This window comes from Oreochromis aureus, linkage group 13, assembly GCF_013358895.1.
Source record: "Oreochromis aureus strain Israel breed Guangdong linkage group 13, ZZ_aureus, whole genome shotgun sequence".
Taxonomy (NCBI): Eukaryota; Metazoa; Chordata; class Actinopteri; order Cichliformes; family Cichlidae; genus Oreochromis; species Oreochromis aureus.
In genome coordinates, this window is record NC_052954.1 from 28,370,220 (window position 1) to 28,388,089 (window position 17,870).

At 41.8% G+C, this 17,870-nt stretch overlaps 1 protein-coding gene across 3 annotated transcripts in view; it reads right to left on the reverse strand.

Annotated features, from left to right (window-relative positions):
* Positions 1 to 2,967: 2,967 nt before the first annotated feature.
* bean1 (brain expressed, associated with NEDD4, 1) overlaps positions 2,968 to 17,870 on the reverse strand; it is a 50,192-nt gene continuing 35,289 nt past the window's right edge. For all 3 annotated transcript variants that reach the window (XM_039621459.1, XM_039621460.1, XM_039621458.1), the window contains one exon: positions 2,968 to 6,669. In XM_039621459.1, coding sequence (XP_039477393.1) covers positions 6,279 to 6,669 — 391 coding nt within the window. In that variant the 3' untranslated portion in view covers positions 2,968 to 6,278. The remainder of the gene's footprint in view (positions 6,670 to 17,870) is intronic.

Genomic DNA, 17,870 nt, shown 5'->3' on the forward strand with positions numbered 1-17,870 from the left:
CAAAAAGTCAAACCCTTATTAAAGTAATCACGAAAATCTGTGTTTTTGTTACTATGACATCCACCAAAAAGGCTCCGTATAAACGACTCCTTCTGTAATTCCTGTTATTCTATGTTGCAACTTGTAAACAGAAGATGAACAGATATATCATGACTGCATATTTTCCAGCAGTGTAACTATGTAGCTCTAAAAAAAAAAAGGTTCACATTGCCACAAAGTGTGCCATTTGCATGTTGTTTTGTGCACCACATCATTTAGAAAGAGAGTACCTTCATATTTGTCAAAGATTTTGTTTTGTCAGAGAGTTTGTTTAATAGAGTAAAATGAGACTCCCCTCCTCCACAGTTCTGTAAGAAAAGTCAATACAAACCCAGAAAATCTCCCTGTGACTCTTCAGCTAACCTCTCCAAATATCTTACTGACATTACTATTATTATCATTTTTGTAACTGCAAATTTTTTTGCAGAACAAAATACCAGACAAAAACAAAATGTAGAAGAGAACAGTATGAAGTTAGAGGATGTGAAGGTGTGTGGAGTGTAAGGCTGAGGATTCAAATGCAGCACACAGGATGATCTGATATAGTCGTGTTGGTGTTGTTCCCAGATCATCATGAAAATGTTGTTCCAGGTTCAACATTGCAAGTGACCAATCACATTGTTGTGACGTTATTCTTTTGCGCGCCAAGCCATTCGTGCATTTATGAAATTCCAATGTTGCAAGGACAATATCAATTGTGCTTACCGTTTATTAAAGGGTTAGGGTTAGGATTAGGGTCAGGGTCCGTTGATCGGTGGACAGAGGCGGTTTCTCGCAGCTTAAGTACAGTTTTTTGTTTTACGGCGGTTTTTCCCGAAGTCGCAAAAGTATGACGTCACAACATTCCGATTGGTCACTTGCAATGTTGATCCTGGAACAACATTTTCATGATGATCTGGAAACAACACCAACACGACGATATCAGATCGTACGCAGAACACAAGAGGTCGACTTCAGCAAAAGGTGAGCCTTTAATATGGTTTATAAGAGAAAGTCTAAAATAGTAAAGTCCAGAAAGTAAAGAAGCAATAATCCAATAACCACAATGAGTGAGGCTAACAGTATGCTCAGCACAGGGAACAAACACGGGAAATGGAGTAGATGCTGTGAAAAAATATAAATGCTGATTAGGGAATGTCCAACAGGAGAGTAAGGATGAACAGCTGAAAATAATCAGACACTGGACACTGGGACAATCAAGCAGATGAGAGTAAAACTACACAAGGCATGACAGAAACAAATCTTCAATGTAAAATAGGAAATAACAATGGGTACTAAAACTTAACAAGTATGAAAGAACAAGAAGACTAACACTTAACACAAAAAAATGTGACAGAGAGAGGAGCAGATAGGAAACCTATTTAAATGCTCAGGGAACTTAAACATCTACCAAAAACACGGAAAATAATAACAGAAAATCCACAGAACCACAACAGCCACACTGAGGAATATGTCAGGTTAAAATAACCCATAATTACCAACTTTTAAAGATCTGTTTAGAAAAAATGCAAATGTGCAAATGTCACACTGATGCAATATTTCAACATTGTAGAGCTCAGAACCAATTACTCAGATTATGATTGGTTACACATGTAAACCATCAACATACTATTTACTTACAGAGAATGCGCCTTCAAAGTAATGCAATCCTAGCTGAACAATTAAGTTAAAGACTGAGACACTGGGAAAAAAATAATTTTTGTCTACTTTAACTAAGAAAAAATTCACACAGTTCCTATTAACTGCATTAAATCAGACAACTTTCATGATCTTTCCATTTTTTTTTCATTTTTGTTTAATCTAATAAAGGTGTGACACATTCCTCCTCTGAAACAGGACGTTCTGTAGTTCAGTGTTTCCCAACCGTTCCACCTGATTAGTACTCTAAGCGATCGGCGTGAGTAACGGGCAGAACAATTACCTTCTCTTCCACTAGAGTACTACCTGCTCTAATTAAATGGGTTGCCAACTGCCAGTAAAACAGAGGAAGACGAAGAAGCAATTGCGTAATAGTCATGCTGTGAGACGCTTAATAGCAATAGATAAATATCTGAAAAGAAAAGTAGTTATCAAAGTCAAAGTAGTAATCTGACTTAGGTCCTGGAGAAAATTCTGACCCAGATGAAGGCCCTAGCATGAGTAGTGATCAGAAGAAAGCAAAAAATGTATACTGGGGACAAACCAAGCCAATTCTGCTATACCTAATGCGCAGGGAAAAATTATCAATATGCTTTTTGTGACATTTTTGTTTGGTGGGGTGCCGTGTGATTTTTCCAAGGTTGGGAAACACTGCTGTAGTTAGGTAAATGTTGTATCTAACCATGCCAAAGCAGTTTCTGTGCAGGCTTGTTTGTTCTGCAGCGCCCCCTACTGGATAAATGTAAAACTGGTTTACCATAAAGTCTGATTTTTAAATATTCTTCCGAGACCCAGCATACTCATTTATGGACATTTGTCATTTTGGCCTATATAACTTTTGACTTATTTGAGATACCCTACTAAGTCCTGATGTGCCTAATAGGGGATATCCTGGTCTTTCTGATGATATCTCATGTGTTTGGGTGGCCTCTTTCAGTTCCAAAGAGACAGGAAATCACAAAAAAAGTTCAACAGGAAGATACTTCTTTCCTCGGTTCTCAGGAGGATATGGTCAAAATACATAATTGGTTTAAATGTGCCTGTCTGAGTCTTTGATAGCCTGTGTGATTATATCACGTCTGTTATGTGGCTTATGCATCTTCTCATAAAACCCATCATTTTTTTTCCAAATTATTTTTCCAAATGATATTACTCTATACTTTTTCCCCATTAATTTTCTCCTAAATGTGGAATAAGAATAACACCATTAAAGAAGATATATAAAGTCAGAAAAATGAAAGAGAGGAAAATAAGTAAACATGAACAGTGGAGAAACTTTGAAATGGCAGACAAAAACGTTTTATTACAACATATGGTAATCCATAAGAGAAAATTACTCTTGACTGAATGCTTAAAATCTTAAAAGCAGTACTGAGTTTCTAACGTAATGAAGTCAATGTTGTGAGTGGCTCGTTTCCAGGTGCTAATTTGAGCCAAAAGACAACCAAAGATTAACTAGAACCCTTAACAACAGCTCGAAACAGTCAAGAAAATGGTATCCTTCAGTAAAATCTGTCATCACAAGGCATTTAACAGGGATTCAGTTATAATAGCATGCTTTTACCCACATCAGTAAATCAGTACATCACCAGAGATTTAGCTCAAAGCAGCAGATTGGTTGCCTTGAGATAATTATGGCTACAATGTTCAAGCTAACAGTCTGGGGGCTAATAGGCACATCTTTAACTAAAACACAATGTCACACGAAAAGACGACTTAAAAAAATTGTCAATTTGTTCAATTAAACTAACATTGAAAAAATTGTTATTAAAGCTCAGCCTTCAGTGGCTTCCTGCTTCAATAACTGGTGAATGATGATGTTGTCTACAGGTCTTAGTGTCTCCAGGATAGCCTGAATTTTAACTCTAAACACTTCATTCAAACATTTTGTGTATTTGTGACACATATAGTAAATTATATAACATATGTACACAGACACCTGAGGTAATAGATCAGGTTGTCTGGTGACCATAATGCAGGTATATTCATATTTTGTGCACCAACAGTGGCTGTCTGGGATTTTGTTCCATTTTGGTTAAGGTTAGAAAAGTTTGTGATTTGTTCTGCTTTTGTCCAGCCTGGCTGTTCAGAGATAACACCCACATTGTAAAAATCCCCCTCTGATCATGTCTATGTCATGGTAACTGTAGCTCATGTTACCATGTCTGTTGTAGTTTAAAGAATTTCCCATCTTATTATGTTTTAAACTCAAACACAAAATAAATAATGAACAATTTAGATTTCTTTGGAATTACTTGCCCTGATGTTTCCCCACATCTCATTAACAGAATGGAGTGTGTAATGATTGAATGGTCCATTTGACAGAATGGCTGCAGATATATATCGAAATAACAACATTATCTCTCCGTTATTAAGTTATTTACCATTTTAATGCTGACTAATTATTAATTGGCAAAATTGTTCACTACAAATGCTTCCGACTGGCTTTACTTCTCCTTTGCTCAACTCAATTTATGCGCAGCTGATGCATTTTAGCTGATGCAAGACATTACAAAGAATTAAGACATTCATATCTATTGCTTTGTTTCTGATTAGGAAATGATGCATAAATGGTGAGACATCGAAAACATTTGTATCTGGATTTACTTTGTTTACACTTTAAGCAGTTTGCTCAGCAACAGACAGCTCTGATGCATATTAGTGTAAATGACCACCAATACACAGCATTATCAGATCACCCAAACCACCTGCTAATGGGATGCATTTGACCACATATCTGCTGTTGTATAAACTCTAATTTCCCCTGATGCATCTAAAGCAAAATAACAAGGAAATACTGTATCAAGGACACGTTGATCATTTTCTTTTATCTTTTCTTGAACTATTTTGCAATTCTAACACTTGAAACAGGCCATGCATGTTTATCATCTTAAACATTTTTAAATAATGCCTGTAAAAGAAGTCTGGTGCCTGTCTGGCAGAATGATGTAATAATCATTCAAGGGGACCCTTTGATTTACAAGTACCAGCAGAAACTTCGCAGCTGACAGTTACATGTTTAAATGTCGAGATACTGTAGCTGAAATATATTTTAGAGTCAAATGCTAAAGGCTTTGCATATTACAAAACTCTTATTGGGTCACTCTGTCTCAAATCGTGTTTAGGATACATGTCCAAATATTACACTAATGTGTAAATTAATGTTGTTGTTTTTAAAATCTAGAAAGGTATTTAACATCTTAAGGTAAATTTTCACAGCAATTATTATACAGTATATAACCAAATTTTGAACTCTAAACATTTCATGGAAAACAAAGGTGGTTGAAAAGAGAAGTTACTAGAAATTTAATGAGTTAAGACGGAATGACCCACAAAGTTTCCACATCAGATTATTTTGTTCATTAGTAATCAGTTTATTGGCTATCGCAAACAATGTGTTGCTCACCTCTGTGCAATGCACAAAAATAGATTGTGACTGTTTAAGCCAAGTGAATTATTTTATGAGAGCAGAACAAGAACAACAACACAGATGCATCCCTTATGAGTGAATAATATAATAAAGTCTACAGTTTACTGTGTTTCTTCTCCGTTGCATCAACCCAACCTCGACAAGAGGAGAGCTCCAAGCTACATTTTGCTGCTGGGATCCAGTTACAGCATTGACATTAAAACCAGAGCCCTTGATTGGAAGAATTATGACAACTTATACAGCTGGACAAGTTGAACCCCTCTCTGGTGATGACAGATTCAAATGACATGCTAGCAATGTCTTCTATAGCATCATCATGGTGCTAAAAGGTAATACAAATATACCTGGAAAAATGGCATGTTGATAATTCCTTGTCCAGGTAGTTCCCTGTTATACACAGCCATTTCATCACAAACTCCTTCTAATCAAACTACCACTACCAACAAACTAACACTGGAGGTTGCCATACACCATTCTACTGTCTGCACACGCTATAGAAATTGTAAATCAGCAGTGGTGTGCTGGTAGTTGACATGTTCTATACAACATCAGAGCTAAGTACAGTTTTTTTCCAAAACATTTCTAAATATGCAGATATGTGACATCACAGCAAAATAAACTCAAGGATGGTACTCAGTGTGCTTGTGTATACCTTAAACTAGACTACTAAAACCCACATCTATACTGTTCATACTCTTTCTTGTAAAGACAAACTCAATTTCCTGTTGTCTATGACATGATGGATAAATGTAAATGCATTTGTTTAGTGGCGATTCAGACTAAACTCCGCACAAGACACACAACTCTTGTATCAGTCCTACTTCAAGAAGGAGACGATAACAGTCAAAACATGGCAAAACTAAACTAAACAACATAGAAGAAAGCCTTTGAGAGAAGTTGCCATTCCAGGAACTTTACAGTATAATGCAGTTCTTAAGTTTTATTTTGTCCATAGACAAACAATAGTTAAATGGTTGAAAGCTGGAGTTTTGACTGCACTGCAGTCAAGTGGAGCTTCAGCCTCTTCAGGTCTTTGCAACCCTGTGGAAGAAATGTACATCTTTTGGACTATCGTTTGGTGTCACAGCTGCAAACGAAAGCTATTTTCCACACATCCCAAGTGTTTGTTTAATTCACCAAGCCCACAGGTGAGAGAAACAAATTAACTGTCCTATGAGATCTGGTTCGCAGGGAGTTGCTGGGAGTTGCCATCATCCCCCCTCTCTGATTGGTGTTTATAAAGGTCACATGGCATGAGAGGGAGGGGTTGTCCCTGCTCTGGCAGCATTGACTCATAAGGTGGTGCTGCCTCCAGTGGGAAGGAGATGGATGCAATATGTTGATGCTCCTGCTCTTGCAGTCCCAGTGGGTAGTGGGAGGGAGAAAACCAGGCAGCACTGGCTGAGGTCTCTCCGCAATATGGGGAAGGATCTGTAAGGGAGTAGCTAGGCCGTTCCTCCTGCTCTGCTCCTCCCTGACAGGGGTCCACCAATGAGTAAGGAGGTGGGTCATCTGTAGGGATGTAGATCTGAGTCGAACCTGGACCAACACACTCATCATAGCTACAGACAAAAAGACAAAAATGAAAAAGTTAGATAAATTACAGAACATTGATTTTATATCATAACATCAGTTACTAAGTTGAGTTTTTCTTTGCCATTTGTGTATGTGGGTGTCTGGAGGTGTTTTTTTTTTTAGCTTACTCCAAGTGCAGACACATAAAATGTATCCCTCACAACACATGAAAAATGATTGCAACTGCAAAATAATTGCATACTTAAAGGGAGTAATCTGCTCAAACTCTTAATGGGCATTTTGTAAAGAAACATTTCTTTAGCAAATTTACAGTTGTGCTGACAAACGGTTCATGTCAGGTAGTGTGCTTGCTGAACTCTCACAATGCTTATCTTTTTAATAAGCTGGCATTTAATCTGCCATTTTATGATAGCTTGATGCCATTGCCTTATTTTTTATGTTCAAATACATCCACCCATAATAGAAGTTCACAGGAGAACACCATAGCAGACAAGATGGTGCCTGGCCTACCCCTCCCACCATCAGACATGAGCTGTTACACTGAGACATTCAGTTTCAAATATAAAGACAGTTTTAACTATGCGCAATCAAGCAATATCTACAATGTGCTCTATATAAAACCATCTAAAACATACATTTGGAAAATAAATAGGCAAGGCATAAAAAAAATATAAACGTACAGAATTCAGCTGTAGTCTACAAAAGGTTTATGTATCTGTACTGCAAATTTCAAATACAGTTGTTCAGTGTTCTGGTAGGGAAAACCAAAGATGCTCACTGTTGGCACTCAGGACTGAGCTGTTAATAAAGCCATAATATTGTTTTGCTTGACTAGTGACTCTATACATGCATAGCTGCAGTTATTAAGTCTTAATAAAAAGTGAGATTAAAGTTCCATGGCTTTAGTCAAAATATTCACTTAAGGTTTATAAGTGGGCATAATCCATGTAAATTCAACCTTAAAATTATGAAAGATCTTAAAAACTAAAATTCCTGCAGGTTAGATGGATTGTAACTGAAGAAAAGACAAACAAAATACAAGTCAATGTAAAACTTTCCTTGTTTGACAGCAGCTGCGTCATGTTGATGCTGGAAAGATGCAAAGCATGGGCACAGTGACGTGACTGGTTCAGCTGCTGTTGTTCTGATCATTGCTCTGCCACTGCAAATCATGAGCAGCCCTAGTATTTTTTATTTTATAAAATAGCCCTGTGTGTGGAAGTAATGGTAGATGAGAATGGGCCACAGGAAGAGGTAAATCAGAGTAACTTAATCAGCACAGTGGTTAACAACATCAGTACACAGCAGTGCCACAAATGTGTGTGTATGAGCTTCTTTTTTCTTTTTTTTTCAATTTCATTTCAGTTCAATTCAATTTTATTTATACAATACCAAATCACAACAGCAGTTGCCTCAAGGTGCTTCATATTCTACAATAATACAAAGAAAACAGAGAAAACCCCAACAATCACATGACCTCCTAGGTGACAGTTTCTTTCATGTTAAATTTGTGCCTTTCTGTGTATTAGAAAAAGTGAGTGAGACCTACTTCCACCACTATGTGAAGATAACAGCTATTGTCCACTCCAGTTGATGCTCATCACACACACATATATACAATAGAAGTGAAATGATTTTGTGGTCCTGTTGATCCAGATCCATCCAGACTGAAGTTCACATTAATTAATTATGATGGGTTATTTATGGTGGAGCAAACATTATCTGGTTCAGACAACAGGCAATGTTCTTTTCTCAGTTCAAAGAAAGAAAGAAAGAACGTCACATAAAAAGCTGACCAGTAATGAAATGAAATCAAATGTGAACCACCCATCCAGTCTTTAAGTCAGACGTCATTAGCCGTTTCCGGGTCAAAACTCTTCAGGTCCCAAAGTCAAACAAACACTGCGGCATCACTGAGAGTTCAGTGATCAGTGTTGCTGCTTTACCAGGTGTAACAATTAAGTTTAACATCCAGACATCCATTAAAACAGGATTTATTAAGTTTAATGGACTTTGAAGTTAGCAGGGAGTTAGCTCGCTAGTTTCCATCTAAAGTAGATATACCATGTTCTGACTGAGAGATTTCTGAAAAATTTAAACGTGCAGCTCTGCTATCACTTCTGACATAAATGAAGACCCAAAACTAAACAGTGACGTTCGCAGGGTTACTGAAGTTGGGGTAGCTGGTAATAATGATGTGCTATGTGGTGGCTAGCTACATAGCTATGGTTAGCATAATATAAACACATGAAGCTGGAGGATGAACACTAACTTTTTTCCACTCGATAAAAGTTAACATAAGGAGAAATATAATACATTAACATAATATGGAAAAATAAAGTTTTCTGCACTGGCTTTAGCTATATTTATTTATTATTAAGTATTGTTTATCATTTAAATTTAAACAGCAAAACGTAAGATTTTGCAATCGGTCTTTCTCTTCTCTTTCTCACACCCTCACATAACTCAGGGTTTCAATAAATATTTCATGTGGATTATTTTCCCTTGCCTTATGCTAAGAAATCTGACTGTAAACATCAGTGGCATGACGGCATGTTGAGGTGAAAATTGAAGACAGAGGGAAAGTGAGCGCTAGGCACAATGAGGTGTTGTAACACACTGTAAATCCCTGTGTCTCTTGTCTCTGAGGAGCTATATGCTGCTTTGTTCCCACTGTGTCTGTTTCTGCAAACACCTCACACTAGATAATGAATGAGGTGTTTTACACCTTTGTGTGTTCACTAGCATGTGTGTTAGCAGGGTGTGGCAGAATAAAAAATAATTTGCCCCCTCTGGGAGACTTGCTGGGAGCTGCACAACTGCTTTTCTGTTCATTGTTTTGTTTGTTTTTTTGTTTGTTTGTTTTTATCTGCTGCTTGTTTCTATTTAAAGTCTAGACATATCATGTAAATGAAATTCAATATCAAGGTATTAATTTATCAATAACTTAAGGATGCTGTTGCGTAGTGGCAAATAAACAGATTGATACGATCCTCATGCTACAGTTTGGGAAATCCATGTTTCAACCCTTTTCCTGCATAGGCTGGCTGCTTCTGTCAATTAGGGCTAGGTTTATCTACTGGTTATTTTTCTTTTTCACTAGCAGGGACCACTCCCTTGGTAACGATGAGCAATGAGGGATGAGGGATGAGGGAGTGTGATTAGTGCTGCGGTTTGGGGAAGGCCTTGAAGGGGACTGGCGACGGCTCTCGGCCGGGCAGAACCCCCAAAGACAGCATCCCCTGCAGGAGCAAGACTGGGCATAACGGAGGTTTTGGAGAATGTTGTGAATGTATACCAGGTAGGCTTGTGATGACCATCGACCCAGGAGCTTGATTAAGTGGTCAGGCATTCCTTTGCGGGAGGCAGAAGTCGCGACGCCGGTGAGGAAGGGATGGCCAGGGAAGTGATTTGGAGGAATCCCGGAAGACGAGGGCGCTTGGCGAAAGTGTGAGAGGAACCATGTCCTGATTGGGGCGTGGCCAGATTCGGTGATGAACAGAGGATCCGAAGGTAAGGTGTGCTGAGATTTTCTGAGGTTGAGGTAAAGGGTTAGTGATTCGAAGGGTCTTAAGGGAGAGTTTATTTTGAAGTAGTATGTAGGCATGGTGCTGCCCGATTGATTGGTTTGCTTCATTTGAGGATGAAAATGAAGCAGTCTTCGGAGGCTGGGTGGATGACACTCATGCACGGGTGAAGAGTCGGATAGAACTTCGAGGATGAGGAGGTGAATTCGGATCAGTGTAAGCCGAAGAAGGCGAGTAGGAACGTGGCCTCGAGTGTGCACGCCAGGAAGTAATCGCTATGCTTCAGCTGGAGGGTAGAGATGCAGCGATGTTGTAGATCTGAAGTTAGGGGTAAGCAGGTTTAAGCATCTCAACAGGGAGAGCAGCCGTCGTTTGAAGCAAGAGAGAGCGAGGAGGAAGTTTTGGAGGAGAAGGGTGATGCGATTGAGCTTTTCGATGGGCAGGGGAGCCTGGAAACGTTCAGTGTCGAGGGTTATCCCGAGGAACTCTGGGGATGTTAAAGGTTACGCGTTTTCTCTTCCAACGAAGGGTCGCCGAGTTCGGAGAAGACTGACCTCGGAGTAGATAATCCGTGAGCTGGTGGTGACGTGGGAGGTGGTATGACTGGGAGCCATCAAGGGGTGAAGCACCTATTTTATTTTTTGTTTTTTTGTGTTTAAATGAGGCAACTTCTAGTGCCGGAATGTGGATGGGGGTGGAGGCTGGTGGGGTTGAGGGGGCATGCAGGGCGGGAATGGCCGCCGCCGCAAAGGGAGCAGCAGTGAAGATAGTGGCGTTGAGGCAAGGAAAAGCTGGAGTCGTTGAAGTCATGGCAAATGGTGCAGCCTCCGAGGTGCGTGATGGGCCTGCCCCGCCTGTCTGAACCGTGAGGAAAAGGCATGCTGGGGTGGAGATTGTGGGTTTAGAGGTTCTGGTACGGGAGCTGGGGTCAAGCAGGAGAGAACAGAAGGACGGCACGAGGGCTGAATCATTTTGGGCTGAGACTATGCAGGTGGGACGGGACGGGGCGCCACACAACTTGCGGGAGAGAGAAGACGGGCGGCGAAGACGGCAGTAGATTTCCTGATCGGGACTGCCCCGGAAGGTGTCTTGGTTAAATTGCTGAAGGCGAGCAGGTGCCTGAGAAGCGAACTGAATGAGGTACTGACAGTATTCGGTGCCGCCAAATCGTAACGCGAGGTTGAGAACAATGGTCAGATGGAGTCAAAGTCTGGTCTTCGGGAGGGAAAAGCGGTGTGGAGGATGTCTCTGTATAACGAGAAGGCTAGAGCAAACTCGACCAGGGAGAGCTCTTTCGACTGAGAAGGGGCCGCACCACGTATAATAATGGAACCGTCGTGGCCATCGATCACCCTACGAAGAGCAGGTTGCGTGAGAGGAGGAGGAATGAGCTCAGCTAAATCCACATAGTTACCGGCGGTGATTAGTTAGCGAAGGTTAGCAGATACAGGAGAAGGCTTTGGGGCCGGTGGGTTGGGAGGAGGAATTGCTGTGGCCGGCGAAAACTGTGTGGTGTTAGCTTGGAGAAATGGAGCCTGGGCGAAAGGCTAGGCCAGGTGCAGCTCTGAACTGGAGGTAGGAGCAGTCGGATGGCTGGTTTTAGGAATGTTAGCTGAAATACGGTGGGAAGTAGCGGAGGTGAGAGGACCTGGCAACGCTGTGCAGATGTTAGCTGTGGTGTTTAACAGGGGAGGAATGAGTAGCGGAAAACCTAGCATCCCGGTGCTGAGGTTACCTGTGGTGCTTAGCAGAAGAGGAGAAGGCAGCTGAAAACCTGGCATCCCGGTGCCGAGGTTGGTGGCAGAGTTTAGCAGTGGAGGAATGTGTGGTCAGTGGTCCCACTCCTGAAATTCAGATGATATCTCCACTTTATGCAGCTCTATGGAGGTTTACTTTACAACAAAGCAAAACCCCCCAAACTTTCACATGCAACGAATAAGAAAAGCCTGGCAAAAGCATTGGATGAAGTGGTTTGCCATTGATACAAGTGTGAAGAATGTTGCTGCTTCCTTTTTCCTACTAACAGTCATGGTTTATTTAAACCCAGATATTTCCCAGACTTCTAACCTTAACCTAGAATATTTTGTCTAAACATTTGTCACAGTAGAAAAAGAAGTCACACACATGTCAGCAGAAAGGGAGGACCTCTGGCATGTATTCATGCAATGGTTATGACGCTCTATAGAGCTGAACACCAGACAGCTCTTGCTTACAGCATATGGTCTCTGTGTGTCGGTGCAAGTGTGTGTATTTGTGTGTGTAAAGCCGACATGTTTCTGCTCTTTACCACTGTGAGAGGTTCTTGCCTGTGGAGTTAAACTGTAGATGGTGCTGCTACTGTGTGTGAATCATACCAAAAACTGATTTGATTTTTTCAGCATAAAGCAGAAACAATATGAAACCTCTATATGACATTCAACAAATCAGTTTTCATCATATCAAATTACTCTTAGTGCCAGAAAACAATAATCAGGTGTCTACTTTCATTTTCCTGCTTTTCATCTCTTTACATTACCAGTTTGTGCACAGTGGGAAGATTAGTTTCCTCCTATGAGATGACAAGTGACACTGTGCAGAAATTGCTTTACAGCTTAATAACATGAGAAAACGCTTCCTGTATTTGTCAGACACTTGCAGTTAGTGTCACGCAGCCTGACACAGCAACGGCCAAATTATTGCAAACGCCTCAGCTGCTCCTAAACATGTCATTATTGAATGTTACGTGAAAAGTCACAAATGCAGGCTGCTGTTGCTCCATTTATTGCTTTACAACTGGTAAAACACAGGTAACATCTCTGACTGCCTGCCTCTGCAACATGTAATTTACAAGTAATTGCATATTATATATCAACAAAGAAGCAAATGTGATTCTAAATTCTATATAATTCCAAGCTTAAAATACAAATGGATAAACTGTAGTTTTCCATCCATAGGTCGTACTATCCATATACTGCTGACCAGAAACTAAGATGTTTCCACCGTTATAGGATCAGAATCGGCGATCAGACCAGCAGCATACGCTGTGACACTCGAGACCAGACATAATAGTGGACAAACCTCAGCCTAAATTTGAGCAACATGACATAAATATTTCTTTTCACATGCTCACCATAACAGATTTGAAAAAAATATATTAATAGATCAGTATCTGGACACATGTGAGTGGCAAACACAAAGCAAATCAAAAGCAAACAAAGCTGTGACGTTAATGCTTATTTAAATCTTCTCAATACTGGACGAGAATGTCACACGTGCCTTCCTACACTATGTGCTCCCCAATGCTATTATGCAAATCAAATCAGAAAGAAAGGAATCTGTGTCCATGCATGTGTGTGTGTGTGCTTGCTGAGCTTCTCCCTGAGAGGAAGCAGAAGCTTTCAGTCTCCACAGGTGAGGCGCTGATCCGCAAGCGTGACTTTTTTTTTCTACCAGACTTTGTGTGTGTACGTGTGTGTCGGAAGTGTAACGTTCACAGTCTCAGCAGGTGAGCTGTTGATCTGAGTTCTCTGAGTTTTCCTCAACCATCTGTGGCCTACACACACAAAAATATGCACGCCCACACACGCTCTGATCATATGACTGCAACTACCTGCTTCTTCACAGGGTACCAAACAATAATTTGCCAGCACTATGGTTACAAAAAAAAAGTGTGATTTGAATGTATGGATGTGAGTGTATGTGAGTTTGTGCATATGCGTTGGTTGGCTGCTGTCCTGTAGTCCAAGCCAAAAAGTACGTCTCACACGCAGGCGGTCCAGAACATTCTGGTTTCCTGCCAGAGTACTGACGTAGCGCACTAGCTCCCCTTCCTTTTTCCTGCTCTCCTCTTTGCTTTCTTTCCTTTTTCTTGATAAGATAAGATAAGATAAGATAAGATAATTCTTTATTGTCATTGCACAGTCATACATAGTACAGTAGTACAATGAAATTGGAAAAACTGTCCTACGTCGGTACTACATATAACACAACACGACACGATATGACACATCACAACGCAACACAAACAACACAACACAGTATATTAACTTAGAAATAAAAAAGAAGAAGTGTTATGTGTATTGCACACTGTTATTATTGCACATTAATTATTATTGCACCTTGTTATAAATATAAATATTATTATTGTTATTGTTTTAAACATTGTTACCTCCCCTAAAAAAGTCCAGGCAGGTAGCCAATCAGGTCAGCTATTTGCATTGATTAGGGCTATTGCCCTGTTGTAAAAGCTGTCCCTGAGTCTGTTTGTTCGGGACCTCAGCAGCCTGAACCTCTTGCCAGACGGCAGCAGCTTAAACACCGGTGTCCTGGGTGTGTACAGTCTCGTGGGATGCTGCGTGCCCTCTTGAGACAGCGAGTGCTGTACAGGTCCTTCAGGGAGGGAAGAGGATGTCCAATGATTTTTGGGCCATATTGATGACCCTCTGGAGTGCCTTTCTGTGTGCTGTGGTGCAGCTGGAGAACCATACACCGATGCAATATGTCAGCACACTTTCAATGGAGCAGCGGTGAAGACGGTCAGCAGCTCCTTCTTCAGGTCCATTTTCTGAGGATTCTCAGAAAGTGGAGACGCTGTTGGGCCTTCTTTAAGACCGCAGAGGTGTTAGAGCTCCATTGGAGGTCTGTGTCTATGTGCACACCCAGAAACTTGAAACTGGAGACCCTTTCCACGCACTCCCCATTGATGCTGACAAGCTGCAGCTCGGACTTCCTCCTTCTGAAGTCAACTACCAGTTCTTTTGTCTTGGTGGTATTGAGGTCCAGGTTGTTATCTACACACCAATCTGACAGCCTCTGAACTTCAGCTCTGTCGCCGTCTCATCTCCCCTGAGATGAGCCCCACCACGGTGGTATCATCTGCAAACTTGATGACTGCGTTGTCTGGGTGGGTACTAACACAGTCATGTGTGTACAGAGTGTACAGTAGGGGACTCAGTACACAGCCTTGTGGAGAGCCGTGTTGAGGCTGAGGGCTGAGGAAAGATGAGGCCCCACTCTAACTCTCTGTACACGGTCTGACAGGAAGTCTCTGATCCAGCGGCAGGTGGTAGAAGGAAGTCCGATTTCCAGCAGTTTAACTATTAGCCTGTCCGGGAGTATCGTATTGAAAGCAGAGCTAAAGTCAACAAAGAGCAGCCTGGCGTAACGGCCCTGCACTTCCAGGTGAGATATGGTGGTGTGGGCGTTGTAGCAATGGCATCTTCAGTTGATCTGTTAGCTCTGTATGCGAACTGGAGTGGGTCGAGTGTGGGTGGCAGGCAGGACATGATGTGACGTCGGACCAGTTTCTCAAAGCACTTCATTATAACAGGTGTTAGAGCAACTGGTCGGTAGTCGTTGAGGCTGCTAATGTTAGTACGCTTTGGCAGTGGGACAATTGTGGCTGACTTTAGGCACGGCGGGATGCAGGACTGGGACAGTGAAGTGTTGAAGATCTTAGTGAAGACCCCAGCCAGCTGGTCTGCACACTCTTTTAGGACCTTTGCGTTACCCCATCTGGTCCGGCGGCCTTCCTGGGGTTCACTGCCCTCAGTGTGCGCCTCACCTCATATTCCTGCACTATGAGGCTTGGGCTGCTGCTGCTGTCCGATGTTTTGCTGCTGCTGCCTCTGGTCCCTTCACCTCAAAGCGTGCGAAGAAGTGGTTCAGCTCCTCCGCAAGCTCCGCATTGCCCTCAGTCAACGTGGTATTGCAAGGTTTGTAGTTGGTTAAGTGCTGAACTCCTTGCCATACCTGTCGTGAGTTGTTGGTGCTGAAGTGGTCTTGATCCTTCTCTTGTGCACGCTGCCTTGGCTTCTCTGATGCCTCTTTTCAACTCAGATCTGGCTGCACTGTACTGCACACCATCACCGGATCTAAAAGCGGCGCCACGTTGCTTCAGCAGGACCTGGACCTCTTTAGTCATCCAGGGTTTCTGGTTGGAATACACCGGAGACGTTTGTCCACAGTGACACTGTTGACACAGAAGTTAATATATGAGAGCACTGATGTTGTGTGCTCTTCGAGGTCCTGATGTTCAAACACGCTCCAGTCCGTGTTTTCAAAACAGTCCTGCAGCTGATGTGATGCACCTTCTGGCCAGGTTTTCACAGTTTTTGTGACTGGGGGCTCTTCTCCTAATGGGAGTGTATGCAGGGATCAGCAGCACGGACATGTGGTCTGACAAACCTAGATGTGGTAGAGGGGTTGCTCTGTAGCCTTTTTGGATGTTGCTGTAGGCTTTATCCAATGTGTTTTTCCCCCTGGTTGCACATTTAATATGCTGTTCAAATCTGGGGAATACTGACCTTAAATCAGCATGGTTGAAGTCCCCAGCTATAATGTGCACTGCGTTTGGATGGGAGTTCTGCTGGTTGCTTATTGTCTTGTGCAGCTCCTCCATGGCCGAGTTAGCATTAGCATCGGGTGGTACATACACGGCCGTTACCATGACAACAGTAAACTCGCGAGGTATGTAGACGGGTCTGCACTTCACAGTCAAATATTCCAAATCCGGGGAACAATGGCTGTCTACAATCTTTGTGTTTTTGCACCAGCTGTCATTGGTGTAGATGCATAAACCCCTCCTTTGATCTTACCGGAGTGGCGTTCCTGTCGTGACGGTGGACCGTGCAGCCTGCTAGCTCAATAGCCGAGTCCGGAATTGATGGCTGCAGCCAAGTCTCTGTGAGTAATATTATGCTACTGTCCCGTACACACTTGTTGACTGCAATCTGTAATCTCAGTTCGTCGATTTTGTTGGTTATGGACCTGACGTTAGAGAGGAAAATACTGGAAGCGGTGGCTTAAATGGCTGTTTCTTTAGCCGTGCTAGTGGGCCCGCCCTGCAGCCACGCTTTTGCCTCCTTTGTTTACGTTTCCTCTTTGTCTTGCCGCTGGGAAGAACCAACCACGGAGACCCTGGAGCTCTTATTATGTCCTCCGGAATGCCGTGAAAATGGTGGTAGTCCGATGTAATGCTCCTTGCACAGCGTAATCCCAAACTCAGAAGGTCCTGACGACTGTAAGTGGACTCTACTCGTTGTATAATAATAAAAAACACACACATCCACACAGATACACGTAGAAAAAGTAAAAAACAAAACACCGAACGTGAGGAGCAGTGAGCCGCTGCGTCTGTGCGCGCCGCCATCATTTACAGAAAGCTGAGGAGTTGTTCACAGTTACTCTCACATTTCCGCTGTTCAAACTGAAATTCTCTAACTGCGTATGGGAGCAATTTGTCGCCCACATTAGGCCCTACAGCTCAAGCATCATGTAACACCCCCAAACCCTGCTGCTACCAGGTGTATCCCTTCACCTATGAGGTTTGACCAAAAACAATAGCAAACTTCACAATTAAAGTCCATATGGAGCATTTTAAGCCTTTGTCAGGGAGACAAAAGGTTAACTCACTTAAAACAATGTGCCTTGTAGTGTTTTGATTTTTAAGTTCATATAAAATCAATCATAAAAACGATCATAATCCAGGAAGCACTACAATTCTTATTTACCTTCTATGTGAACTGAGGAGATGAAGATGGGAATCCTCGATCATGTCACATGCAGCAGTTCTGCGATGCTCAATACATTGCACATGACAATATCTTTGTAACTACATAAGAAAAGAGCAAAAAGCTGGATTTCTTTCCGCAATGTGGTGCCATTGTGTCTGTTTATTACTATTATTATTAAATTTCAGTGAGCTATTTCAGTAAATTATC